The 23,762-nt window shown below is 37.2% G+C and overlaps 1 protein-coding gene across 3 annotated transcripts in view; it reads right to left on the reverse strand.

Annotated features, from left to right (window-relative positions):
• MAP3K15 (mitogen-activated protein kinase kinase kinase 15) overlaps window positions 1-23,762 on the reverse strand; it is a 551,607-nt gene that overhangs the window by 136,964 nt on the left and 390,881 nt on the right. For all 3 annotated transcript variants that reach the window (XM_053706395.1, XM_053706394.1, XM_053706393.1), the window contains 2 exons: window positions 16,197-16,284; window positions 10,652-10,785 (listed from right to left, as the gene is read on the reverse strand). In XM_053706395.1, the coding sequence (XP_053562370.1) occupies window positions 10,652-10,785; window positions 16,197-16,284 (222 nt within the window). The remainder of the gene's footprint in view (window positions 1-10,651; window positions 10,786-16,196; window positions 16,285-23,762) is intronic.

Below are 23,762 nucleotides of genomic sequence, written 5' to 3' on the forward strand. Positions count from 1 at the left end.
TTTAAAATCACTTTTTCTAAATACAAATTCATGAGTGATTCTCAGTAACTTACAAGCTCAATACTCACTATTGTGGCAAATGTAATACAAAACAAAATAGTGTATATAAAAAACATAATTTATGCTTACCTGATAAATTCCTTTCTTCTGTTGTGTGATCAGTCCACGGGTCATCATTACTTCTGGGATATAACTCCTCCCCAACAGGAAATGCAAGAGGATTCACCCAGCAGAGCTGCATATAGCTCCTCCCCTCTACGTCACTCCCAGTCATTCGACCAAGGACCAACGAGAAAGGAGAAACCAAGGGTGAAGAGGTGACTGTAGTATAATTTAGAAAATATTTGCCTGCCTTAAAAAAACAGGGCGGGCCGTGGACTGATCACACAACAGAAGAAAGGAATTTATCAGGTAAGCATAAATTATGTTTTCTTCTGTTATGTGTGATCAGTCCACGGGTCATCATTACTTCTGGGATACCAATACCAAAGCAAAAGTACACGGATGACGGGAGGGCTAGGCAGGCTCATTATACAGAAGCAACCACTGCCTGAAGAACCTTTCTCCCAAAAATAGCCTCCGAAGAAGCAAAAGTGTCAAATTTGTAAAATTTGGAAAAAGTATGGAGCGAAGACCAAGTTGCAGCCTTGCAAATCTGTTCAACAGAGGCCTCATTCTTAAAGGCCCAAGTGGAAGCCACAGCTCTAGTAGAATGAGCTGTAATTCTTTCAGGAGGCTGCTGTCCAGCAGTCTCATAGGCTAAACGAATTATGCTACGAAGCCAGAAGGAGAGAGAAGTAGCCGAAGCCTTTTGACCTCTCCTCTGACCAGAGTACACGACAAACAGGGAAGACGTTTGTCGAAATTCCTTAGTTGCCTGCAAATAGAACTTGAGGGCACGAACTACATCCAGATTGTGCAGAAGACGTTCCTTCTTTGAAGAAGGATTCGGACACAAGGAAGGAACAACGATCTCTTGATTGATATTCCTGTTAGTGACTACCTTAGGTAAGAACCCAGGTTTTGTACGCAGAACTACCTTATCCGAATGAAAAATCAAATAAGGAGAATCACAATGTAGAGCTGATAACTCAGAGACTCTCCGAGCCGAAGAAATAGCCATTAAAAATAGAACTTTCCAAGATAACAGTTTAATGTCAATGGAATGAAGGGGTTCAAACGGAACTCCTTGTAAAACGTTAAGAACCAGGTTTAAACTCCATGGTGGAGCAACAGTTTTAAACACAGGCTTGATCCTAGCTAAAGCTTGACAAAAGGCCTGAACGTCTGGATTTTCTGACAGACGCTTGTGCAACAAAATGGACAGAGCTGAGATCTGTCCCTTTAAAGAACTAGCCGATAAACCCTTATCTAAACCTTCTTGTAGAAAAGACAATATCCTAGGAATCCTAACCTTACTCCAAGAGTAACCTTTGGATTCGCACCAATATAAGTATTTACGCCATATTTTATGGTAAATCCTTCTAGTAACAGGCTTCCTAGCCTGTATTAAGGTATCAATAACTGACTCAGAAAAACCACGCTTTGATAAGATCAAGCGTTCAATTTCCAAGCAGTCAGCTTCAGAGAAGTTAGGTTTTGATATTTGAATGGACCCTGAATCAGAAGGTCCTGTCTTAGAGGTAGAGACCAAGGCGGACAGGATGACATGTCCACTAGATCTGCATACCAAGTCCTGCGTGGCCATGCAGGTGCTATTAGAATCACTGATGCTCTCTCCTGTTTGATTCTGGCAATCAATCGAGGAAGCATCGGGAAGGGTGGAAACACATAAGCCATCCTGAAGGTCCATGGTGCTGTCAAGGCATCTATCATAACTGCTTCCGGATCCCTGGATCTGGACCCGTAGCGAGGGAGTTTGGCGTTCTGACGAGACGCCATGAGATCTATTTGCGGTTTGCCCCAACGTCGAAGTATTTGGGCAAAGACCTCCGGATGAAGTTCCCACTCTCCCGGATGAAAAGTCTGACGACTCAAGAAATCCGCCTCCCAGTTCTCCACTCCCGGGATGTGGATTGCTGACAGGTGGCACGAGTGAGACTCTGCCCAGCGAATTATCTTTGATACTTCCATCATTGCTAGGGAGCTTCTTGTCCCTCCCTGATGGTTGATGTAAGCCACAGTCGTGATGTTGTCCGACTGAAACCTGATGAACCCCCGAGTTGATAACTGGGGCCAAGCCAGAAGGGCATTGAGAACTGCTCTCAATTCCAGAATGTTTATTGGAAGGAGGCTCTCCTCCTGATTCCATAATCCCTGAGTCTTCAGAGAATTCCAGACAGCGCCCCAACCTAGTAGGCTGGCGTCTGTTGTTACAATTGTCCAGTCTGGCCTGCTGAATGGCATCCCCCTGGACAGATGTGGCCGAGAAAGCCACCATAGAAGAGAATTTCTGGTCTCTTGATCCAGGTTCAGAGTAGGGGACAAATCTGAGTAATCCCCATTCCACTGACTTAGCATGCACAATTGCAGAGGTCTGAGATGTAGGCGAGCAAAAGGTACTATGTCCATTGCCGCTACCATTAAGCCGATCACCTCCATGCATTGAGCTACTGACGGGTGTTGAATGGAATGAAGGACACGGCATGCATTTTGAAGCTTTGTTAACCTGTCTTCTGTCAGGTAAATCTTCATTTCTACAGAATCTATCAGAGTCCCCAAGAAAGGAACTCTTGTGAGTGGAAAGAGAGAGCTCTTCTTTTCGTTCACCTTCCATCCATGCGACCTTAGAAATGCCAGTACTAACTCTGTATGAGACTTGGCAGTTTGAAAGCTTGGAGCTTGTATCAGAATGTCGTCCAGGTATGGAGCTACCGAAATTCCTCGCGGTCTTAGAACCGCTAGAAGAGTACCCAGAACCTTTGTGAAGATTCTTGGAGCCGTAGCCAATCCGAATGGAAGAGCTACAAATTGGTAATGCCTGTCTAGAAAGGCAAACCTTAGATACCGGTAATGATCTTTGTGAATCGGTATGTGAAGGTAAGCATCCTTTAAATCCACTGTGGTCATGTACTGACCTCTTTGGATCATGGGTAAAATTGTCCGAATAGTTTCCATTTTGAACGATGGAACTCTTAGGAATTTGTTTAGGATCTTTAAATCCAAGATTGGCCTGAAAGTTCCCTCTTTTTTGGGAACTACAAACAGATTTGAGTAAAACCCTTGTCCTTGTTCCGACCGCGGAACCGGATGGATCACTCCCATTAATAAAAGATCTTGTACGCAGCGTAGAAACGCTTCTTTCTTTATCTGGTTTGTTGACAACCTTGACAGATGAAATCTCCCTCTTGGGGGAGAAGATTTGAAGTCCAGAAGGTATCCCTGAGATATGATCTCTAGCGCCCAGGGATCCTGAACATCTCTTGCCCAAGCCTGGGCGAAGAGAGAAAGTCTGCCCCCCACCAGATCCGGTCCCGGATCGGGGGCCCTCGATTCATGCTGTCTTAGGGGCAGCAGCAGGTTTCCTGGCCTGTTTGCCCTTGTTCCAGGACTGATTAGGTCTCCAGCCTTGTCTGTAGCGAGCAACAGTTCCTTCCTGTTTTGGTGCAGAGGAAGTTGATGCTGCTCCTGCTTTGAAATTACGAAAGGAACGAAAATTAGACTGTCTAGTCTTAGCTTTGGCTTTGTCCTGAGGCAGGGCATGGCCTTTACCTCCTGTAATGTCAGCGATAATCTCCTTCAACCCGGGCCCGAATAAGGTCTGCCCCTTGAAAGGTATATTAAGCAATTTAGATTTAGAAGTAACATCAGCTGACCAGGATTTTAGCCACAGTGCTCTGCGTGCCTGAATGGCGAATCCTGAATTCTTAGCCGTAAGCTTAGTTAAATGTACTACGGCTTCTGAAATGAAAGAATTAGCTAGTTTAAGGACTCTAAGCCTGTCCGTAATATCGTCCAGCGTAGCTGAACTAATGTTCTCTTCCAGAGATTCAATCCAGAATGCTGCAGCAGCCGTGACCGGCGCGATGCATGCAAGGGGTTGCAATATAAAACCTTGTTGAACAAACATTTTCTTAAGGTAACCCTCTAGTTTTTTATCCATTGGATCTGAAAAAGCACAGCTATCCTCAACCGGGATAGTGGTACGCTTAGCTAAGGTAGAAACTGCTCCCTCCACCTTAGGGACCGTTTGCCATAAGTCCCGTGTGGTGGTGTCTATTGGGAACATTTTTCTAAATATTGGAGGGGGTGAGAATGGCACACCGGGTCTATCCCACTCCTTAGTAACAATTTCAGTAAGTCTCTTAGGTATAGGAAAAACATCAGTACTCGCCGGTACCGCAAAATATTTATCCAACCTACACATTTTCTCTGGTATTGCAACTGTGTTACAATCATTCAGAGCCGCTAAAACCTCCCCTAGTAATACCCGGAGGTTCTCCAGTTTAAATTTAAAATTTGAAATATCTGAATCCAATCTGTTTGGATCAGAACCGTCACCCACAGAATGAAGCTCTCCGTCCTCATGCTCTGCAAGCTGTGACGCAGTATCAGACATGGCCCTAGTATTATCAGCGCACTCTGTTCTCACCCCAGAGTGATCACGCTTGCCTCTTAGTTCTGGTAATTTAGCCAAAACTTCAGTCATAACAGTAGCCATATCTTGTAATGTTATCTGTAATGGCCGCCCAGATGTACTGGGCGCAACAATATCACGCACCTCCCGGGCGGGAGATGCAGGTACTGACACGTGAGGTGAGTTAGTCGGCATAACTCTCCCCTCGCTGTTTGGTGAAATTTGTTCAATTTGTACAGATTGGCTTTTATTTAAAGTAGCATCAATACAGTTAGTACATAAATTTCTATTGGGCTCCACCTTGGCATTGGAACAAATAACACAGGTATCTTCCTCTGAATCAGACATGTTTAACACACTCGCAATTAAACTTGCAACTTGGCTACAGTCTTATTTAACAAAAAACGTACTGTGCCTCAAAGAAGCACTAAACGATTAAATGACAGTTGAAATAACGAACTGAAAAACAGTTATAGCATCAATCCTTGTAAACAACCCAATTTAGCAAAGGTCTGTTCCCATTAGCAAAGCAAAATCAATTAAATCTGAATTACTGAGTAACGTTTTTTATCACAGTCAATATACAAGTCTCACAGCTCTGCTGAGAGAATCTACCTCCCTCAAAAGAAGTTTTGAAGACCCCTGAGTTCTGTAGAGATGAACCGGATCATGCAGGAAATACAATGAGTAACTGACTGGAAATTTTTGATGCGTAGCAAAGAGCGCCAAAAAACGTCCCCTCCCCCTCACACACAGCAGTGAGAGAGAAACGAAACTGTCACAATTAGAATAAACAACTGCCAAGTGGAAAAATAGTGCCCAAACATATATTCACCCAGTACCTCAGTAAATGCAAACGAATCTACATTCCAGCAAAAACGTTTAACATAATTAATACCTATTAAAGGTTTAATGTACTTTTTACAGAGTAATTCCAGTGAGTAAAGTATACATACATGACATATTATCGGTATGGCAGGATTTTCTCATCAATTCCATTGTCAGAAAATAAAAACTGCTACATACCTCTATGCAGATTCATCTGCCCGCTGTCCCCTGATCTGAAGCTTTACCTCTCCTCAGACGGCCGAGAACAGCAATATGATCTTAACGACTCCGGCTAAAATCATAGTAAAACTCTGGTAGATTCTTCTTCAAACTCTGCCAGAGAGGCAATAACACACTCCGGTGCCATTGTAAAATAACAAACTTTTGATTGAAGTCATAAAAACTAAGAATAATCACCATAGTCCTCTTACACATCCTATCTAGTCGTTGGGTGCAAGAGAATGACTGGGAGTGACGTAGAGGGGAGGAGCTATATGCAGCTCTGCTGGGTGAATCCTCTTGCATTTCCTGTTGGGGAGGAGTTATATCCCAGAAGTAATGATGACCCGTGGACTGATCACACATAACAGAAGAAACATAATTTATTAAAATCCATAAAAACAAGGGGGCCAGGGCCAATTACAAGGCCGAAAGCATTTCGATAACGTATATATTTTTATAGAGACAGTTTTTTCTCAGTCATTATCCTTTTGGGCAATATCACCATAATCCTTAAAGATATTCAGTCCTACTGTAGCTTTTGGAAATAGCCGTCATCAACCCATTTACTAGGACTTAATCTTTACACAACCCAACAAGAGACGAACCACTAAGCATCTTACTGCTGTGCTTACTATATTAGTTGTGAGAAAATCTCAAACACACACAAGGAATACATTATCAGCCCATTTACTAGCACTGCAAGACACATTTAAAATAGTTTGTAACAGAAAATAAAATCATCTGAAAACAAGTGCAAAATTATAAATGAAATATTGTGCCCAAACTACAATAGTTAAAAGTGAATAAAACTCACATTTTCTTGTGTACTACATTGAGTTGCATTTTGCTTATTGTGAGCTGTAACAAATAGTTTTGCGAGATAAAGAACTTACAATGTAATATTTATCTTTAATAAGTCCTGTTAGGGCGAGCTTCTTAAATTCGGGGTTGTGTCCCCCGGGGGCTCCCTTAAAATGTTTAGTGGGTTCCACAAGATTTGTTTATGTACTGTGCACAGATAGACAGAAGAGCAGGAGGAACCCCTGGTACAATGGTAGGCTAAGTTTTAATTACCAATGAACAACAGCAACAAAGCAAATAGGCAGAAATAAATAGGAGGTTGCTGTTGACCTACACTTGTTCTTCAAAAGTATTATTATTATTATCAGTTATTTGTAGAGTGCCAACATATTTTGCAGATCTATAAACATAGGTATGATTTGCAAGGATAGCATTTACAGAATACAAATGGGTAGAGGATCCTGCCAAGAATTGCACTGTAGTAATTCAGCTCTCATGAAGGCTATCTACAAAACAGCTGGGTATGTGGGCTTACATGCTAAGAGGAATCAAGGGGATGACAAAAGGAGTAGAGGAACTGAAGTAAGTAAAGGTTAGTAATATTATGTATTGTATGCATCCTTGAACAGGAAAGTCTTGTGCTTGAAACGTTCAGAACTAGGGGAGAGTCTTGTGGAGCGAGGCAGAGAGTTCCACAAATTAGGAGCTGTTTGGGAGAAGTCTTGTAGACTAGAATTTGAGGAGGTAACAAGAGAGGAGGAGAGCAGAGCTAAGAGGATGGGGGAGAGTATCTGGAGATGAGGTCTGATATATAGGGTGGAACAGTGTTATTGAGTACCTTGAATGTCAGAGTCTGTATTTTGTGTTTAATCCTGGAGGTTAGAGGAAGCCAGTGAAGGGATTGGCAGAGAGGTGCAGCAGATGAAGAGTGACGTGTAAGGAAGATCACCCTGGCAGAGGCATTCATTATGGACTGTTAAGGAGATAGACAGCAGCTAGGGAGACCAGAGAGGATGGAGTTGCAATAGTCGAGGCGGGGAATGATGAGAAATTGGATTGAAATCTTAATTGCATCTTGTGGAAGGAAGTGTCAAATTTTGGAGATTTTTTTAAGGTGGAAATGTCAGGAACTGGCCAAGGACTGGATTTGATGCCTGAAAGAAAGACCTGAGTCAAGTGTAATGCAGGGTTGGGGTAATTATGTTATTATCAACAGTTATAGAAAAAATGGGGAGTAGAAATTGTGCCACTTTGGGCACTAGTGCAGTGGGTTTGCAACTCCAGATCAAGACTTTTTACTATGATTTGGGTAAGTTTGTGAATATTACCTGTTAAGTAGGCCCTATATATTGTTCCCTTTCATTAATCAATAACCTGTTGGTATTAACCATATAATAAAAATGTCCCAGGCTTCCCTGCCCCTCCTTTAAATATATGTTCTAATTAATGGATTTAAGTTGAGGTAATTACTGTAAAATCATTAAAGTCATTTTTAACTGTTACAATATCATCTTTTGATGCATCCTATGGATTAAGATTTATAAAGATTTCAATAGGACTTTTCTGGGCCACTAGTTTTTTTTTAATCTGTCTGGTGTATATAATTTAACTTTACTAATGGCTAGTCTACTTGCTATATAAAAGAACATTTTATAAAAAGATAAAAAATAAAAAAAAAGTTGTATACAGCTCTTATTTGATTTAATAATGATTTCCAATATTTAGACTTTTTAGTACTTAAAGAGACACTAAACCCAATTTTTTTTCTTTCATGATTCAGATAGACTCTAGTGCATGCAATTTTAAGCAACTTTCTAATTTACTCATATTATCAATTTGTCTTTGTTCTCTTGCTATCTTTATTTAAAAAGCAGGAATGTGATGCATAGGAGCCGGCCCATTTTTGGTTGAGAACCTGGGATATGCTTGCTTATTGGTGGCTAAATGTCAGTGACCAATAGGCAAGCGCTATCCATGGTGCTGAACCTAAAATGGGCTGACTGCGAAGATTTACATTCCTGGTTTTTAAATAAAGATAGCAAGAGATCAAAGAAAAATTGATAATAGGAGTAAATTAGACAGTTGCTTAAAATTTCATGCTCTGAGACATGAAAGAAAAAATGTGGGTTTAGTGTCCCTTTAAAGGGACACAAGTCAAAATTAAACTTTCATGATTCAGATAGAGCATACAATTTTAAACAACTTTCCAATTTACATTGGACATTAACAAAATGTGCACAGTCTTTTTATATTTACACTTTTTGAGTCACCAGCTCCTACTGAGCATGTGCAAGAATTCAAAGAATATACATATATATGCATTTGTGATTGGCTGATGGCTGTCACATGATGCAGTGGGAGTGGAAAAAGACATAACTGAAATTTCTCAGAAAAAAATCTATTACTCATTTGAAGTTCAAACTAAGTGCTATTGTGTTGTCTTTTTATCAAGCATGTGTCGACTTAGCATATCTTCTGTATTTACTGGTCCTTTAACATTAGACAGGAGCTATTTACCTTTTTTATGTGCCTTTTTCTTAGATGGGCAACAATAAAAAAAGTTACTGACTCATATTTTTAAAAGACCATTGAACTTGGAGCAATACTATTACACAATTAATAAAGCTTCAGAATCATAGTGTACAATACAAACTGTGTATGTTGGATACAGCAATGAGATGGCAAGATAAATAATTATATACATTACAATGCAAACAGAATTAGTGCATGTGCCTGTTGCTAATGTACTTTACCTATTTTTACAGAATGTTTTTTGTTTGCATTAAAAAGACATCAAACTAAGGTTTTCTTAGTATTTTAGATGCTATAACAGATTTTCTTTTTTTATATGCAATTATCCTTTGCTGAATAATCAGGCTTTGGGTTCCCTGTTCTTGTCAGCAATTACAAATTTTCAGCCAAATGGCATTAAAGGGACATGAAACCCAACATTTTATGTCATGCTTCAGACAGAGCATAGAGTTTTAAACAAATTTCCAAATATACTTACATTATCAAATTTGCTTCATTCTCCTTGTAACTTTTGTTGAAGCAGCGTCAATGCACTATTTAAAGCAAGCATCTGGTAAGCTATTGACTAGACATATACTGTATATGTGCAGCCACCAAATCAGCATCTCCCACTAGTGCATTAGTGCTCCCGAGGCTACCATGGTATAATTTCAAACAAAGAATGGCAAGAGATTGAAGCAAATTAGATAATAGAAATAAACTGAAAAGTTGTTAAAAACCGCATGAACTCTCTGAATTGTGAAAGGTTAATTTTGACTTTACTGTCCCTTTAATACAGCAGAAACTTGCTTGTTTCTATATAAACTACTTTGTTTACACATTTTTAATGCAAAAAAAAATAAAAAAAATAAATGTGTTAATTATCTTCTCTTCCAGAGGCAAGAAAGACAATTTATACCTCTACCCCTTACCCACAGTATTTTTAGCTACAAAAGAGGCCGGCCATTTTGAAATATTTAGAAGCGATTTTGCTGCACTACTGGGTATTTTTAAAACGTTGTTAAAATGTCCTATACAATAGCATTCCCACGCACTGAAATATGCACGTTTATAAGCAGTGTTAGACTAAAATAAGTAGTATGATTATTCCAGGAGCACTAGGGTTAGACAACCTCTGCATGGCAAAGAAAAGCTATTTGTAGCACCTTCATGTAAAAGGTTTACTCTTATACAAAGTGAACCCAGCAGAGTTGTATTGACTCTTGGCAAATCCTAAATATGCATCGTTATTTACATTTATGTGCAATATGAAAGAAAATAGTAAGATTGTGCTGGAATAAAACCCTTTTAACCACAATGACCATAAATAACATAATTAGAATACAGTGTCATTATAGTAAAACAAATGACTTACTCTAATTTATTAGAATATGCCATTCTAAGGTCAGCTACCCTGCACCTCTATGTGTTTGACTTCCAAAACGGGGTTAAACACATAGTAGAAGTACCGCTCAGGACCTGAAACTGCTGCTGATCCAATTGGCAGCGCTAGTTACACAGCTGGGTTGTGCAACTAGCGATGCTGACTGGATAAGATTCAGTTTCGGCTCTGGATCAGCAGTACTTCTACTATGTATTTAACCGCTTTTTACACGCTCTCACGTAATTGTTCGACTATAAAAAAAAATGTTTACAGAGAATTGTAAAGGTTATTCGCACGTTTCTCTTCACATCAAATAAACAAAAGTTATAGCATTTGACGACTAGACACATATCTTTATTGTGACTTACCTGCTATCTCTCTCAGGTATCTCTTTGATTGCGATTCTGACCTGATTACTGAGATCACGGCCTGCATACACAACGCCATAAGTGCCTCTGCCCAAGATTACTCTGTCTCCATTTTCATCATAGTCATATTCATACTAAAAAATATTATAATACATATGTCATTCATTTCTATATAAGGCCTTTGCTCATCTAGAAAAAATCATCTAGGATACTAAAACTTCAATTAAGGTGCAGATTAAATTTTTTACATTATATTCAATTCTGACACACACTTCATACAGTTTGGGAAATGTAGGACCAGGTAAAATGCACTGAACAGCTAGCTCATAGCCCCAGACCTTAGACTAGACATCGCTACTTTATACATTATTTTTGTTTCCTCATATATACTCCAACAGTCCAACTCAACAATGTATTTTTTGTCAGTACCCTATTATGGAGAAGATTACAAGTGCTATTTAGCACTCCGCTGGAGTATTTAATCTTTTTGCGTGTCTCGGGTTGCGCTCATACCTCAAAACCCGGCGTGCTAACTTTTGGACTTCGCAATACTGCGACTGCGTTAATGTATCCTGCCCATAGAAGTCAATGGAGAGTGCAGAAGTAAAAAAACGATCACCTATCGCTTGCGCTAACCTGACAGGAGTGATGAATTGTTTTTCAGTTACAGAACAATTTTATTTTTATTGTAAATACAAATTTCTATATATATCTGTATATACCTATACCTGAATATCTATTCCTATTGATATATAGGTATAGATATCTATTTTACATTAACATTATCAAATATTTATAGAAATATATATCTTATAATAAAGATTTGTTTTTTTCTATGTGAATAATTTAGGAATAAAAAAATATGCTTAACACTATTTGTGTTTTGCGCTTTAGGTCTAATGGGGTGACGGGTTAGTGCATAATAAGAATTGCTAAGTGTGTTTTGAAATATTACATATAAAATATTAAAAAATGATTATACATACTGTAAAAAAAAAAAAATATATATATATATCTTCCATGTATTATTTCAAATTTTTTACAGTATGTATAATAATTTTTAATAATTATTAATATTTTTTATAGGAAAAGATGTATAGGTATAGGTATATACAGATATATATATATATATATAATTATATATAATTACAATAAAAATAATATTCCTGAAAGGGAAGAACATTGGAATATGAAACGTATAGGGCCAGATTACTGGAAGCAATACTTGTGCACCACTGTGTAATACCACCGCATACTAATGTGCACTGGGATTACAAGTTCACAGCAATGCAAACGCGGCCTCGAGAGCGCGCTTCCATAGGCTCCTCTGGGAGCCTTGTTCAGATGCCAACAGAGACGGCATCAGAACTTCAGCGCGAGTGAAGGGGGTAAGTTGCGCAGCGATGGCAGCAAATATAAATATGTATGTATATGCACATATTAAACACATAAATACAGTTGTGCTCATAAGTTTACATACCCTAGGATAATTTAAGATTTCTTGGCCATTTTTTAGAGAATATGAATGATAACACAAAAACTTTTCTTTCACTCAAGCTTAGTGTTTGGCTGAAGCCATTTATTATCAATCAACTGTGTTTACTCTTTTTAAATCATAATGACAACAGAAACTACCCAAATGACACTGATCAAAAGTTTACATACCCTGGTGATTTTGGCCTGATAATATGCACACAAGTTGACACAAAGGGGTTTGAATGGCTATTAAAGGTAACCATCCTCACCTGTGATCTGTTTGCTTGTAATTTGTGTGTGTGTATAAAAAGGTCAATGAGTTTCTGGACTCCTAAAAGACCCTTGCATCTTTCATCCAGTGCTGCACTGACGATTCTGTATTCTGAGTCATGGGGAAAGCAAAATAATTGTCAAAGGATCTGCGGGAAAAGGTAGTTGGACTGTATAAAACAGGAAATGGATATAAAAAGATATCCAAGGAATTGAGAATGCAAATCAGCAGTGTTCAAATTCTAATCAAGTGGAAAATGAGGGGTTCTGTTAATACCAAACCACGGTGAGGTAGACCAACTAAAATTTCAGCCACGACTGCCAGGAGAATTGTTTGGGATGCAAAGACAAACCCACAAATAACTTCAGGTGAAATACAGGACATGTGGTGTGGCTGTTTCAAGATGCAGAATAAGGAGGCACTTGAAGAAAGATGGGCTGCATGGTTGAGTCGCCAGAAGAAAGCCATTTCTATTCAAATGCCATAAAGTATTCTGCTTACAATACGCCAAACAGCACAGAGACAAGCCTCAAACCTTCTGGCACAAAGTCATTTGGAGTGATGAGACCAAAATTGAGCTTTTTGGCCACAACCATAAACGCTACATTTGGAGAGGAGTCAACAAGGCCTATGATAAAAGGTAAACCATTCCTACTGTGAAACACGGAGGTGGATCGCTGATGTTTTAGGGATGTGTGAGCTACAAAGGCACAGGAAATTTGGTCAGAATTGATGGCAAGATGAATGCAGTATGTTATCAAACAGAACCCCTCATTTTCCACTTCTTGATTAAAGTTTGAACACTGCTTATTTGCATTCTAAATTCCTTGGATATCTTTGTATATCCCTTTCCTGTTTTATACAGTTCAACTACCTTTTCCCGCAGATCCTTTAACAATTCTTTTTCTTCCCCCATGACTCAGAATCCAGAAACGTCAGTGCAGCACTGGATGAAAGATACAAGGGTCTGTCAGGAGTACAGAAACTCATTGACCTTTTATACTCACACACTAATTACAAGCAAACAGATCACAGGTGAGGATGGTTACCTTTAATAGCCATTCAAACCCCTTTGTGTCAACTTGTGTGCATGTTATCAGGCCAAAATCACCAGGGTATGTAAACTTTTTATCAGGGTCATTTGGGTAGTTTCTGTTGTGATTATGATTTAAAAAGAGTAAACACAGTTGATTGATAATGATTGATAATAAATGGCTTCAGTCAAACACTAACCACGAGTGAAAGAAAAGTTTTTGTGTTATCATTCATATTCTCTGAAAAATGGCCAAGAAATCATACATTCTGCCAGGATATGTACACTTATGAGCACAACTGTATATACGTATGTATATAAGCATATACATATATATTTACTGGGATCGCACAGTTCCCATAGGCCGCAAAGTAAAGGCAGTTTTCAGTGCCGTTTTTTCTCTCTAACACTCCACTCCCACCAACTTTAACCCCAAAATACTGCTTAGTGCAGTAAAAATTTTAAAAGATAAAGATGCTGCCATCTTTATTGTTTAATAAACTACACTAGACAGTATTTTGGGGCAGATTTATAAAATTAACCAGAGGGAAAAGTTAGTAGTCCACTTAATGGTAAAGGAAAAAAAAGCCAAATTTCTAAGTTCTCCGCTACAATTTCCAAGTAGTCCATATTTAGACACATATTTACACATGTATATGTTTGTATATATACATTATAGCCAATACCTTGTCCTATACCATATACCTTCGAACCCTTATAACTTTTTTTTTTATATTTATGTGACTAATTTTTATCTAATAGTGTTTATATAATTGTAACTGTAATTTTAAATGAATTAATGTTGTGTTTAGTGTAACTTTTCTTAATGCACAACCCTCTACGCAAGGTTTTCAGTCGTGCTAACCTAACGAGCATAAAATGCGATTTCGCTCTTGCGATCACGTTTACTTTCAACTTGTAATACATGCGCTTTTTCTGACATGCGCAAAAAGTCGGAATATCGCTCACGCGCAACAGTTAGAGCACCACTTGAAATCTAGCCCTGTGAGTCTTCCTGTAAAACAAAAAAAATAATTAAAAAAAAACCCTACACATATGCATATGATTGTCTATAAATACTTGATGTGTTTGCAGAGCTAATGCTTTTATCACAAATACTATAAACAAATTACACCAGTAATTCATTATGGCAGTTACCATGGAGCAAAACAAAGCTGTATTGTTATCACAAAGTAAATATAAAAATCAAACAATAAAAATGAAATGCAAATACTTAAATTGTAAAAAAGCATCTCTGAAAATCAAAAACAAATTCTCTTAATATTTAAAGGGACAGTCAACTTGATTTTTTATATTGTTTAAAAATATAGATAAAGCCTTTATTACCCATTCCCCAGCTTTGCACAACCAATATTGTTATATTAATATACTTTATAAGATTGTCTGTCTTCAGGGGCTTAGATACAAGGTAAGTATAGAGGTAAAAAGTATATTTATATATCTGTGTTGGTTATGCAAAACTAGGGAATGTGTAATAAAGGGCTTATCTATCTTTTAAAGAAATAATATTTTTCAAGTAGACTGTCCCTTTAAAGAAAAAAGGAAAGAAATGTTGCATTAATTATTAAATGGACAAAAAGTACAAAAAGCAAATTCTCTTACATCATTAATTATTGTACTGTTTTTTTCCATATAATAACAATGTGTTTAACATATGCAAAGCAGTTAAACACATAATTCAAATTCAACTCAGGAGCAGCAATGCACTTCTGGGAACTTGCTGAAAATATCTGGTGAACCTATGCCATAAGGCATATATGTGCATACACCAATATGCAGCTAGCTCACAGTAGTGCATTCCTATCTAGGTATGCTTTTCAACAAAGGATACCTAGAACACAAAGTAAATTTGATAATATAAGTAATTGAATGTTGAACCCCAACATTTTATTTTTTACTTTCATGTCCCTTTAAATAAGTTAGCAATACAATCTTAACATATGTTAAAAGAGTCATTCGTTCTTTACAGAGATATCTTATTGTTATTTGTTTGCAATGTTTTTATTTCACATATTCCTGGTTAAGCGGTTGTCATTCACAAGTGCTTGATAAAAGGATTCTTTATCGTGAAACTAATGCGAAAAGTCTGATATAAAGGGGGCTGAATAATCATAACAGAGATTTCATTCATAAGTAAAACATAACTCACAAAACACATTGGACTAGATTACAAGTGAGGCGCAAACGGTTTTGCACAAGCGATATCGTCTTTTCAGAAGCCATTTTAATTGCGCTAATTAGAAGTTTAGCAAAATCACAATTGCCAATTATGCTCCAATCCTTATTACGATCTCAGAGCTGTGGTTAACTGTTTTTCCATAACAAAAAAGTTGAACAAAACATTTGAAAAATACATTACAAAGTGCAGTTACACTTACAGTAACAAGGTCTCATTGCGGTTTATGAGATCTCCGGTCTGGTTACTGCTTGCGAAAAATATTTTTTTTACTTGTAATATGAACGCAACCCGACTAAAAAAAAGCTTAACTCTAGTTGAGTTTCCGCGATCGCAAAAAAACCCTGCGTCACTTGTAATCTAGCCAATTAGCTGTAAAAGTGCTTAGTGATACACTTTTCCAATTCTGATTCTTTTACTAGGAGGACATCTGCTATTTAGAATGTATGCAGATGATGGATAGAGAATATATACAGAGTTTACATGCAAGACACACAAAATAAACGTAGACAATCAGATAAGTGGTGTTAATGTATGGTGAGATGCGCTTTTTATGAAGCTGACATACCTCTAATGTATCTCCATCTGCCTCTCCTTCCAGCTCTACAGTACTTCCTACGACATCTGTAATTATCTCTTTGACAAGGGTACAGAACCTATAAAGCACAAGTTATAGACGAAAGGAAAACAAGTTAACAATCAATAGTATATGAAGCTTAAAGCCATTAGCAGACTGATAATATACTGAGCAGCGGAAGACACGCTACTTTAAATCGTAAAGAGGATTGCACGGCACCTGATCAATCATCATATTATTGTTGATAGAAACTAAAACTCTGTATGTTAAAAGCTTGTTTCTTGTATTGAAATAAAATCTGACTAGTTAAAGGGACATTTAAGTCAAAATTAAACTTTTGAGGTTCATAAAGATGATGCCACTTAAGAGACTTCTCAATTTACCTCTATTATGAAAAAATGTACTAGATTTCCTTGTATCCTTTATTTAAAAGCATACTAAGGTATGCTCAGAAGGAGCAATGTACTATTGAGAGCTAGCTGCTGATTGGTAGCTACACATATATAATCTAAAACTATACAAATATGTCAGATGTTAAACAACACAATGTACAGGGTGACTAGAATAGAGTACAATACTCCCCTCTCAAATGACCGCTGCTCTCTAACAGTCTCTCCCAACCGGACTGTGAGTAGAAAGTGCACTTCCAATTGTTTTTACTGCTCTTGAAAAAGACGACACTGTCGTTGAAACGCGTAGAGCCAAGATAAATAAGAGCATTTTATTATGTTTTAATAAATATTTGTTTTTTACCACAACAAGTATTTTTGCTGCCTTTTTGGAAGTAATTTCAAACTACACAATACGTTCTGAGGAGCCGGATTCCGAAATTTATCGGAACACAAACACAGTGTGGAAATTGGGAAAGTTGAGACAGAAAAACCTTTCGAAGAAGCTGAACTCTGAATTTTTCGGAGTGAGTATACTGCACATTAATTTGTTGTTAACTTCTGCAAATCACAAGCCAAGTTTTTCTTTCTCCAGTGTGTACGTCCATATACACGAGATTCAAGATCAGCGCCTCTATATATTCGATTCACTCAGCTACACATATATGCCTCGTCACCAGATGGGTTCAGTTAGGTCACAAAAGTACACTTCTGCCCTGGAGCATTGCTGCTCCAGATGTTTACTTTTCAACAAAGGATACCAAAAGAATGAAGAAATTTTATTATTGAAGTAAATTGGAAAGTTGTCAACAATTTCATTCTCTATCTGAATCATGAAAGTTTAACTTGGACTTTACTGTCCGTTAGACAAATTTAGAGAAACACATTTTGAGTTTCATGTCACTTTTAGGTAGGGCACCTAGAATATTGATATTTACTTTTTCATTCAAGCAGTCCTGAGCCCGGAGCATCAATGTGCTAATGAAATTACTTGGATGGCATACACAGACACACAGACAGACACACACAGACAGACACACACACACAGACACACACACACACACACACAGACAAACACACACACAGACACACACACACACACACAAACACACACAGACAAACACACACACACACACACAGAGACAAACACACACACACACACTGCCTTGTTGCCAGCACTAAGGGAAAATCCCAGCATTGTTTTTGTTCCTATTGTCTAAGGACTGCTGACTGGGTTTCTAACACTGCTGTGGGAAAAACAAGCCTAATGCTTGCAAAGCTGAAACTAACATTATAGAAAATAATTAATCACATATAATAATACTTAAAATGATTGTAAAGTAATCTTATATCTGCATAGTATCCATCAGAGATAAAGACATTTTACTTTGGAAAGATATGCACTGTTTCTCGATATGAGGACATAATCTTTGGATAGACTCAAGTACATATCACTACTCCTATTACATTAGGGATTTAGATGAGCTCCTGCACTGATCAAGCAATCATGTTGTAGCATGGAACTTGGTGAGGAATCTTAATCTTGCAGTGTGAAAAAACTCACCCTTCTTGGAATCAAATTACAGAAAAAAATTACTAAAGTGCCATATGAAATTATTATAAAACTTAGCTTGAATGCTTAAAAGGGACAATCAAGGCAAAACTGAACTTCCTGTTAAATGTATACTTATGTATAATTGTAAAACGTTGCAATGCACTTTCATAATTTATTTTGGCTGCTTTTCCTGTAATATAATGACGTTGCAGTGTTTCCTCTACCTCCCAAAGAAGCTAGAGTGCATTTTGTTAAATGCAGATCCCTGACATGCCTACATGCTGCAAAATAACTGGCTCATATATACAGGAGCTTGTGTATACCTGTCCCCAATATTACACAACAAAGGAAGTCAGATAAACAATATTCAAGAGGCATTACAAGCTGTGGGTCCAGGTAAAAACAATACATATTCAACAAATGACAGTTTTAAATGCTTTTAAAACAGGGCCAATCACAGTCCTTTAGAGAAGCTTATCACATGATGTATCTACAAATATCCCTACAGGCTTTATTCATTACATACACGCTTTGAAAGTACAGGTAGCCCTCAGTTTATGCCGGGGTTAGGTTCCAGAAGGAATGGTTGTAAATCAAAACCGTTGTAAATTGAAACCCAGTTTATAATGTAAGTCAATGGGAAGTGAGGGAGTTAGGTTCCAGGCCCCTCTCAAAATTGTCATAAGTTACACCTAATACATTATTTTTAAAGCTTTGAAATGAAGACTTTAAATGCTAAACAGCATTATAAACCTACCTGTACTGTAGTCAACCCCTTAGTTTGTATGAAGATCTTTTGCAGTACAGTGCATCATTTCTAACGCATAAATAAAAATGTACTTTAAATGTCCCTTTAAATACTTAAAACCAGTCTGAGTTTCTTGCACTGTCCAAAATAAAATTGTACTTTAATGTCCCTTTAAATAATTAAAACAAGTCTGAGGTTCTTGCAGTGACCACAAAAAACAGCAATTAAAGAAATACAACACTGTATCAAATTCCTTTTCAAAGACTAAATATATAAATCAATACATATGATGAGCAGCATTATATGATTTGTTTTACTTCAGAAAATAAAAATGTAAATTAAAAAAAAAAGTATATTTTTTTATTTTGTTACAGGCTCTTCTACAACCGAAAATGGACCTGCAGGGTTACATATTTATAACAATGATGTGACCCAGTTTACACAGTGTAATTGTATTGGCTGTAATTCCAGAACAGGAAATGTCTTTGGACAATACAAAATCTCATGAATGGAAAGTGATGTTGTATACAGGTTACATTTCAGAAACATGTCCTGAGACACTTTGCAGTAAAACAATCGAGTAAAGAGGTTATAGAAGTATTGACCACCTTCCATAATTGTTCATGGTTCCACCACCAAAAACACAACTGCACACAATAACATAATTTATGCTTGACTGCTAAATGTATTTATTTTGTGGTGGTGAGAGTCCACGAGCCATTACTCCCAGGAATTCCACTCCTGGCCACTAGGAAGAGACAAAGATTCCCAAAACTTCCCAAAGAGTACGTAATCCCTCCCACCTCTCTGGTATGTTAGTCTGATAAATATCCAAACTAGAAAAACAGAAAAGTAGGAAAGGACCAAGCAGAGAAAATGGGGTGCAAACTAGAACTGCAATCAGAGAAAAATGACTACATTTAGTGAAAAAAAGGGCTCTCATGATGAAAGAAAGAAATGTATCCTTTCATAAGGTGGTGAGAGTCCACTAGCCATTACTCCTGGAAATTAATAACCAAGTTGTAGAGTCCACAAACAGTCGCTGCCTTGCAAATTTGTACAATATGCAATATTCGAAATAGAAATATTCAAATTTATATATTTGTATCTATTATGTATCAATTCACTAACTTCCCTACCACATGAACATTGAACTTCTGAATAGTATTTCTTAAATCGAATGTTATATTCAAAATTATGAATGTGGACATTCAATCTAATTATAAACATTCAAATTCGAAAGTGACATTCGAAAACTGTAAATAGCATTCAAATATAGAATTTTTAAGAATATTCGTTCTTATCAACATTCGATTATGTATATAGAATTTATTTTCTACAATAACATTTGAATTCGAATATAAACACATTCTCCCATCCCTAAATATAAATCTCGTTCTTGAAAATCCAAAATAGAGGAAAGTGATCAAGAAGATTACACAACAAAATATTCTGGAAAAGACAATCCCACATTCAAATAAACCTTGTTAAGCAAAGTTTTAGCCAAGAAGCTAAAGAAATAGGTGTGGCCTTCTAACCTTTATGTGGATTAAGGGACAAACAAATTAAAGTACTGTCTAAAAACCCTTGAAATCTGTAAGTAGAAGGCTTTTACATCATCTAAAACAAAAAAGTGACTAACAATTAAAAACTTTGGATAAGGACAAGGAGATAGTTTAAAATATCCTGATTGATGAAATCTGAAAAACGTTTTATCTGAAGAAACCTGAGATAAGGAAATCTTCTACAAAGGATATTGCTTAAATAAACAAAAAGCTCCAAGACAAAAAATAAATGTCCAAAGCATGCATTGGTTTAAAAGGAGAAATCTGAAAGCCTGAAAAAAAAAAAAAAACAATAAGGAGAAATTGTATAAAACACTGGAAATAGCCTCACCAAGCTTGAACAAAGCCATGATGACAGGACACAGCAAATTTCCTGTAGAATGAAACAGAAAAGTCTAAACAAGACAAAGGGCTAGAAGATTATCTTTTGTATGAACCGTCTATCAAAAGGAAGAATTTTTGGAATGTTAAAAGAATGCCAGATAAAACCCTATTTTTTACAACAGGAAAGAAAACAGCTTTCTAAATCCTATGAGAAAGTTTACTTGTAACAGGCTTTCTGACCTGAAATAAGGTATTCACTACAGCAACAAGGAAGCCTCCTATTTTAAACAGTACATATTCAAACTCTAAACCTTGAAGATGAGAAACTTGAGATCTCGATGACAACAAGATACCTAGATACAGTAGGTCATAACTAAGAACAGACCATGAAAAAAGTTTAACACCTGAAACAGATTCACAAGACGAGGTCCATCAAGCTTAGCTGGAGCAATTAGAATTACTGAAGAAAGCTCTAATCCAGGGGTGCTTCATTGGTTTTGGAACTACATTTCCCATGATGCTCAGTCACTGAGCGTCATGGGAAACATAGTTCCAAAACCTCTGGAGCACCAAGGTTGAGCACCACTGCTCTAATCAATCTAAGCCATGACTCTTGGAAACAGAAGTCATCAGGTCTGTCTCTGAGAGACTCCAATGATCAACAGTCTAGTTTGAAATTGCTTAATGGAGAGATTATTCCTGTGGAATGGAATGCAAACTGAGGAAATCTGCTTTCTAGTTTCCTTCCTGGGATGCAAAATACAGAAAATATTTCTGTGTACAACACAAAAAAAGCCTCGACAATTCAATTCATTGCTAAGGAACAGCAAGTTTCTCTTCAAAGAAAGAGGTCTCTCCTTTCCATAGAGGTCAGCTCTGAAGGAACCTGAGTTCAAGATAAATATTGGTGACCTTGCCTCCTGAGGAAACCAGACTCTTTAGGACCCCCAGACTGAACCTCAATCCAAGATATTGGTTACAGTAGACATTAAAACTCCAAAATGGGTGAATAAAGGATGCTCCAAGAAAAACAAGATTGGTAAACTATCAACCAGGAAAAAGACTGCCTTACTGAATAATCCAATAGGATTCTATGAAAAAGATAAGACATTTTGTTGCATCATTGTCGTAGTAAGATGAAAAGGTTTCATGTGTAATTAAGCAAAAGTTTTTGATGCTGAAAAAAATACACCTAATACTTCCATTTATTGAGCTACAGATGGATTGGCGATTGACAGTAGTTGGGAACATGCTTAGATCCCTTAAACCTAGATCCTTGAAGAACCATTAGGGAAAACAGTAATGCCATTGAGTCTATAAAATACGGCAATAAAAGAGACTCTCAAATAAAGAGAAAGAAACCTGTGATAAAAATTCTACAAAAAACAACAGAAAACTATTGATAAGGAATACAACTGAAGGAAATTCAAGAGATCTTAATAAAACAAGATAGTTCCTTGAACTTTTGGAAATACTAGAAAAGCCATAAACTGAAAAAGTGTATTTAGAAATGCAAATCTTAGTAACTGATAATGGACTATAAATAGAAGGAAGATATCCTTCAAAATTAACATGGACATAAGCTGACCCTAATAAAGTAGAATTACCTAGATTGTTATTATTTTGAAATAGAAACTCTGAGAAATTTGTAAAAAGTTAAGAAATCCAGAATAGGCACAAAAATGTCCTCTTGACAGGGACAATAAAAAAATAATTGGCCTTGTTCCAAAAAAAACTTGAAATACAGTCATAAAATGCATAAATACCTTTGGAATGTGAGACAAAAGACACCTTCCTCGAGTAGGCCCTGATTTGAAACCTATTCTGCGACCAAGCCTTCAAAAAATAAGGCGAAAACTGACCCGTACCAGAATTTGGATTCAGACCTTACCCTCATGCTGATTTGGAAGAGGAAGAAGGCTGTAAGATTGCGAAGTCTTGTTCAAACTGATATAAAACTTCCAGTAAGATCTGGAAGATTTATTAAAATTTCTGGTTCCTATGTAGACAAAAGGAATGAAAAAAATGACTAATTGTACTATTTTCCCTTAGACTTCCTGTCCCTAGCTAGAAAAGTTATTTTTCCTCCAAACACAATGGAAAAGACAAGACTAATTTCAACTAAATCCCTCCTTGAAAAGGAGAAATAAAAGTCTACGTATGGAGACATGGTTTCCCGACAATAAAGTTAATCATAAAGCACTTCTGGTATGCACTGATAAAGTCATAATCTTAGCATAAAATTCAATTATATTAACAATGGCACCACAAATAAGTGAATTAGATTACTTTAAAACATTTTAAACAATTTTAAAAATCTCCATCTACAGAGTCTTCAAGATTTGCTCAAGAAAATTGTCACACAAAAGAGCAAAATAAACTGCTTACGGAAGCAATGCTTACAGAAAAGACCTTTTAATGAAAAGATTCTAATTACCTGTCGAAAGGATTCCAGAAAGATGTACTATCCTCTAAGGGAATAGTAATGCTTATGATTAAAGCAAAATAGTTAAATCCATCATTGAAATAGTTTACTAAAGCCCTACATTAGAAACCGGTAAAAGAAACAGCCTATTAACCTTAGAGGACGGAGAAAAAGAGAAAACCAGTCATGGCTTATGTCACAGATACTGGGCTGCATGGATTGAACCCCTACCCCCTACAACCTCACCCCTGTTGTTTCTCAGTGGTTTTGGGCTCCTCAGAGCAACCACAATCTCCGGAAGCTTTTTCTTTGCTTTTGCTGGCTTGTTTTTGTGTTAAGAGAAGAGCTGGTCTATGACCGGGAAAACCCTCCTAGGCTGGCCGGGCTCCTGGAACTCCCGGTCTGCCACCTCACAACGGACACCGGTTAACTTTACCCCTGGTCGCTCCAGCAGCCCTTTGCCCCAGAGCTCCACTCTTTTGGGGATTGGTAGCCCCTAGGGAGGACAAGAGCTGGGGGAATTATCGGAGGGGAGCTCCTTTGGGAACTGG

This window comes from Bombina bombina, chromosome 3 (assembly GCF_027579735.1).
Source record: "Bombina bombina isolate aBomBom1 chromosome 3, aBomBom1.pri, whole genome shotgun sequence".
NCBI lineage: Eukaryota > Metazoa > Chordata > Amphibia > Anura > Bombinatoridae > Bombina > Bombina bombina.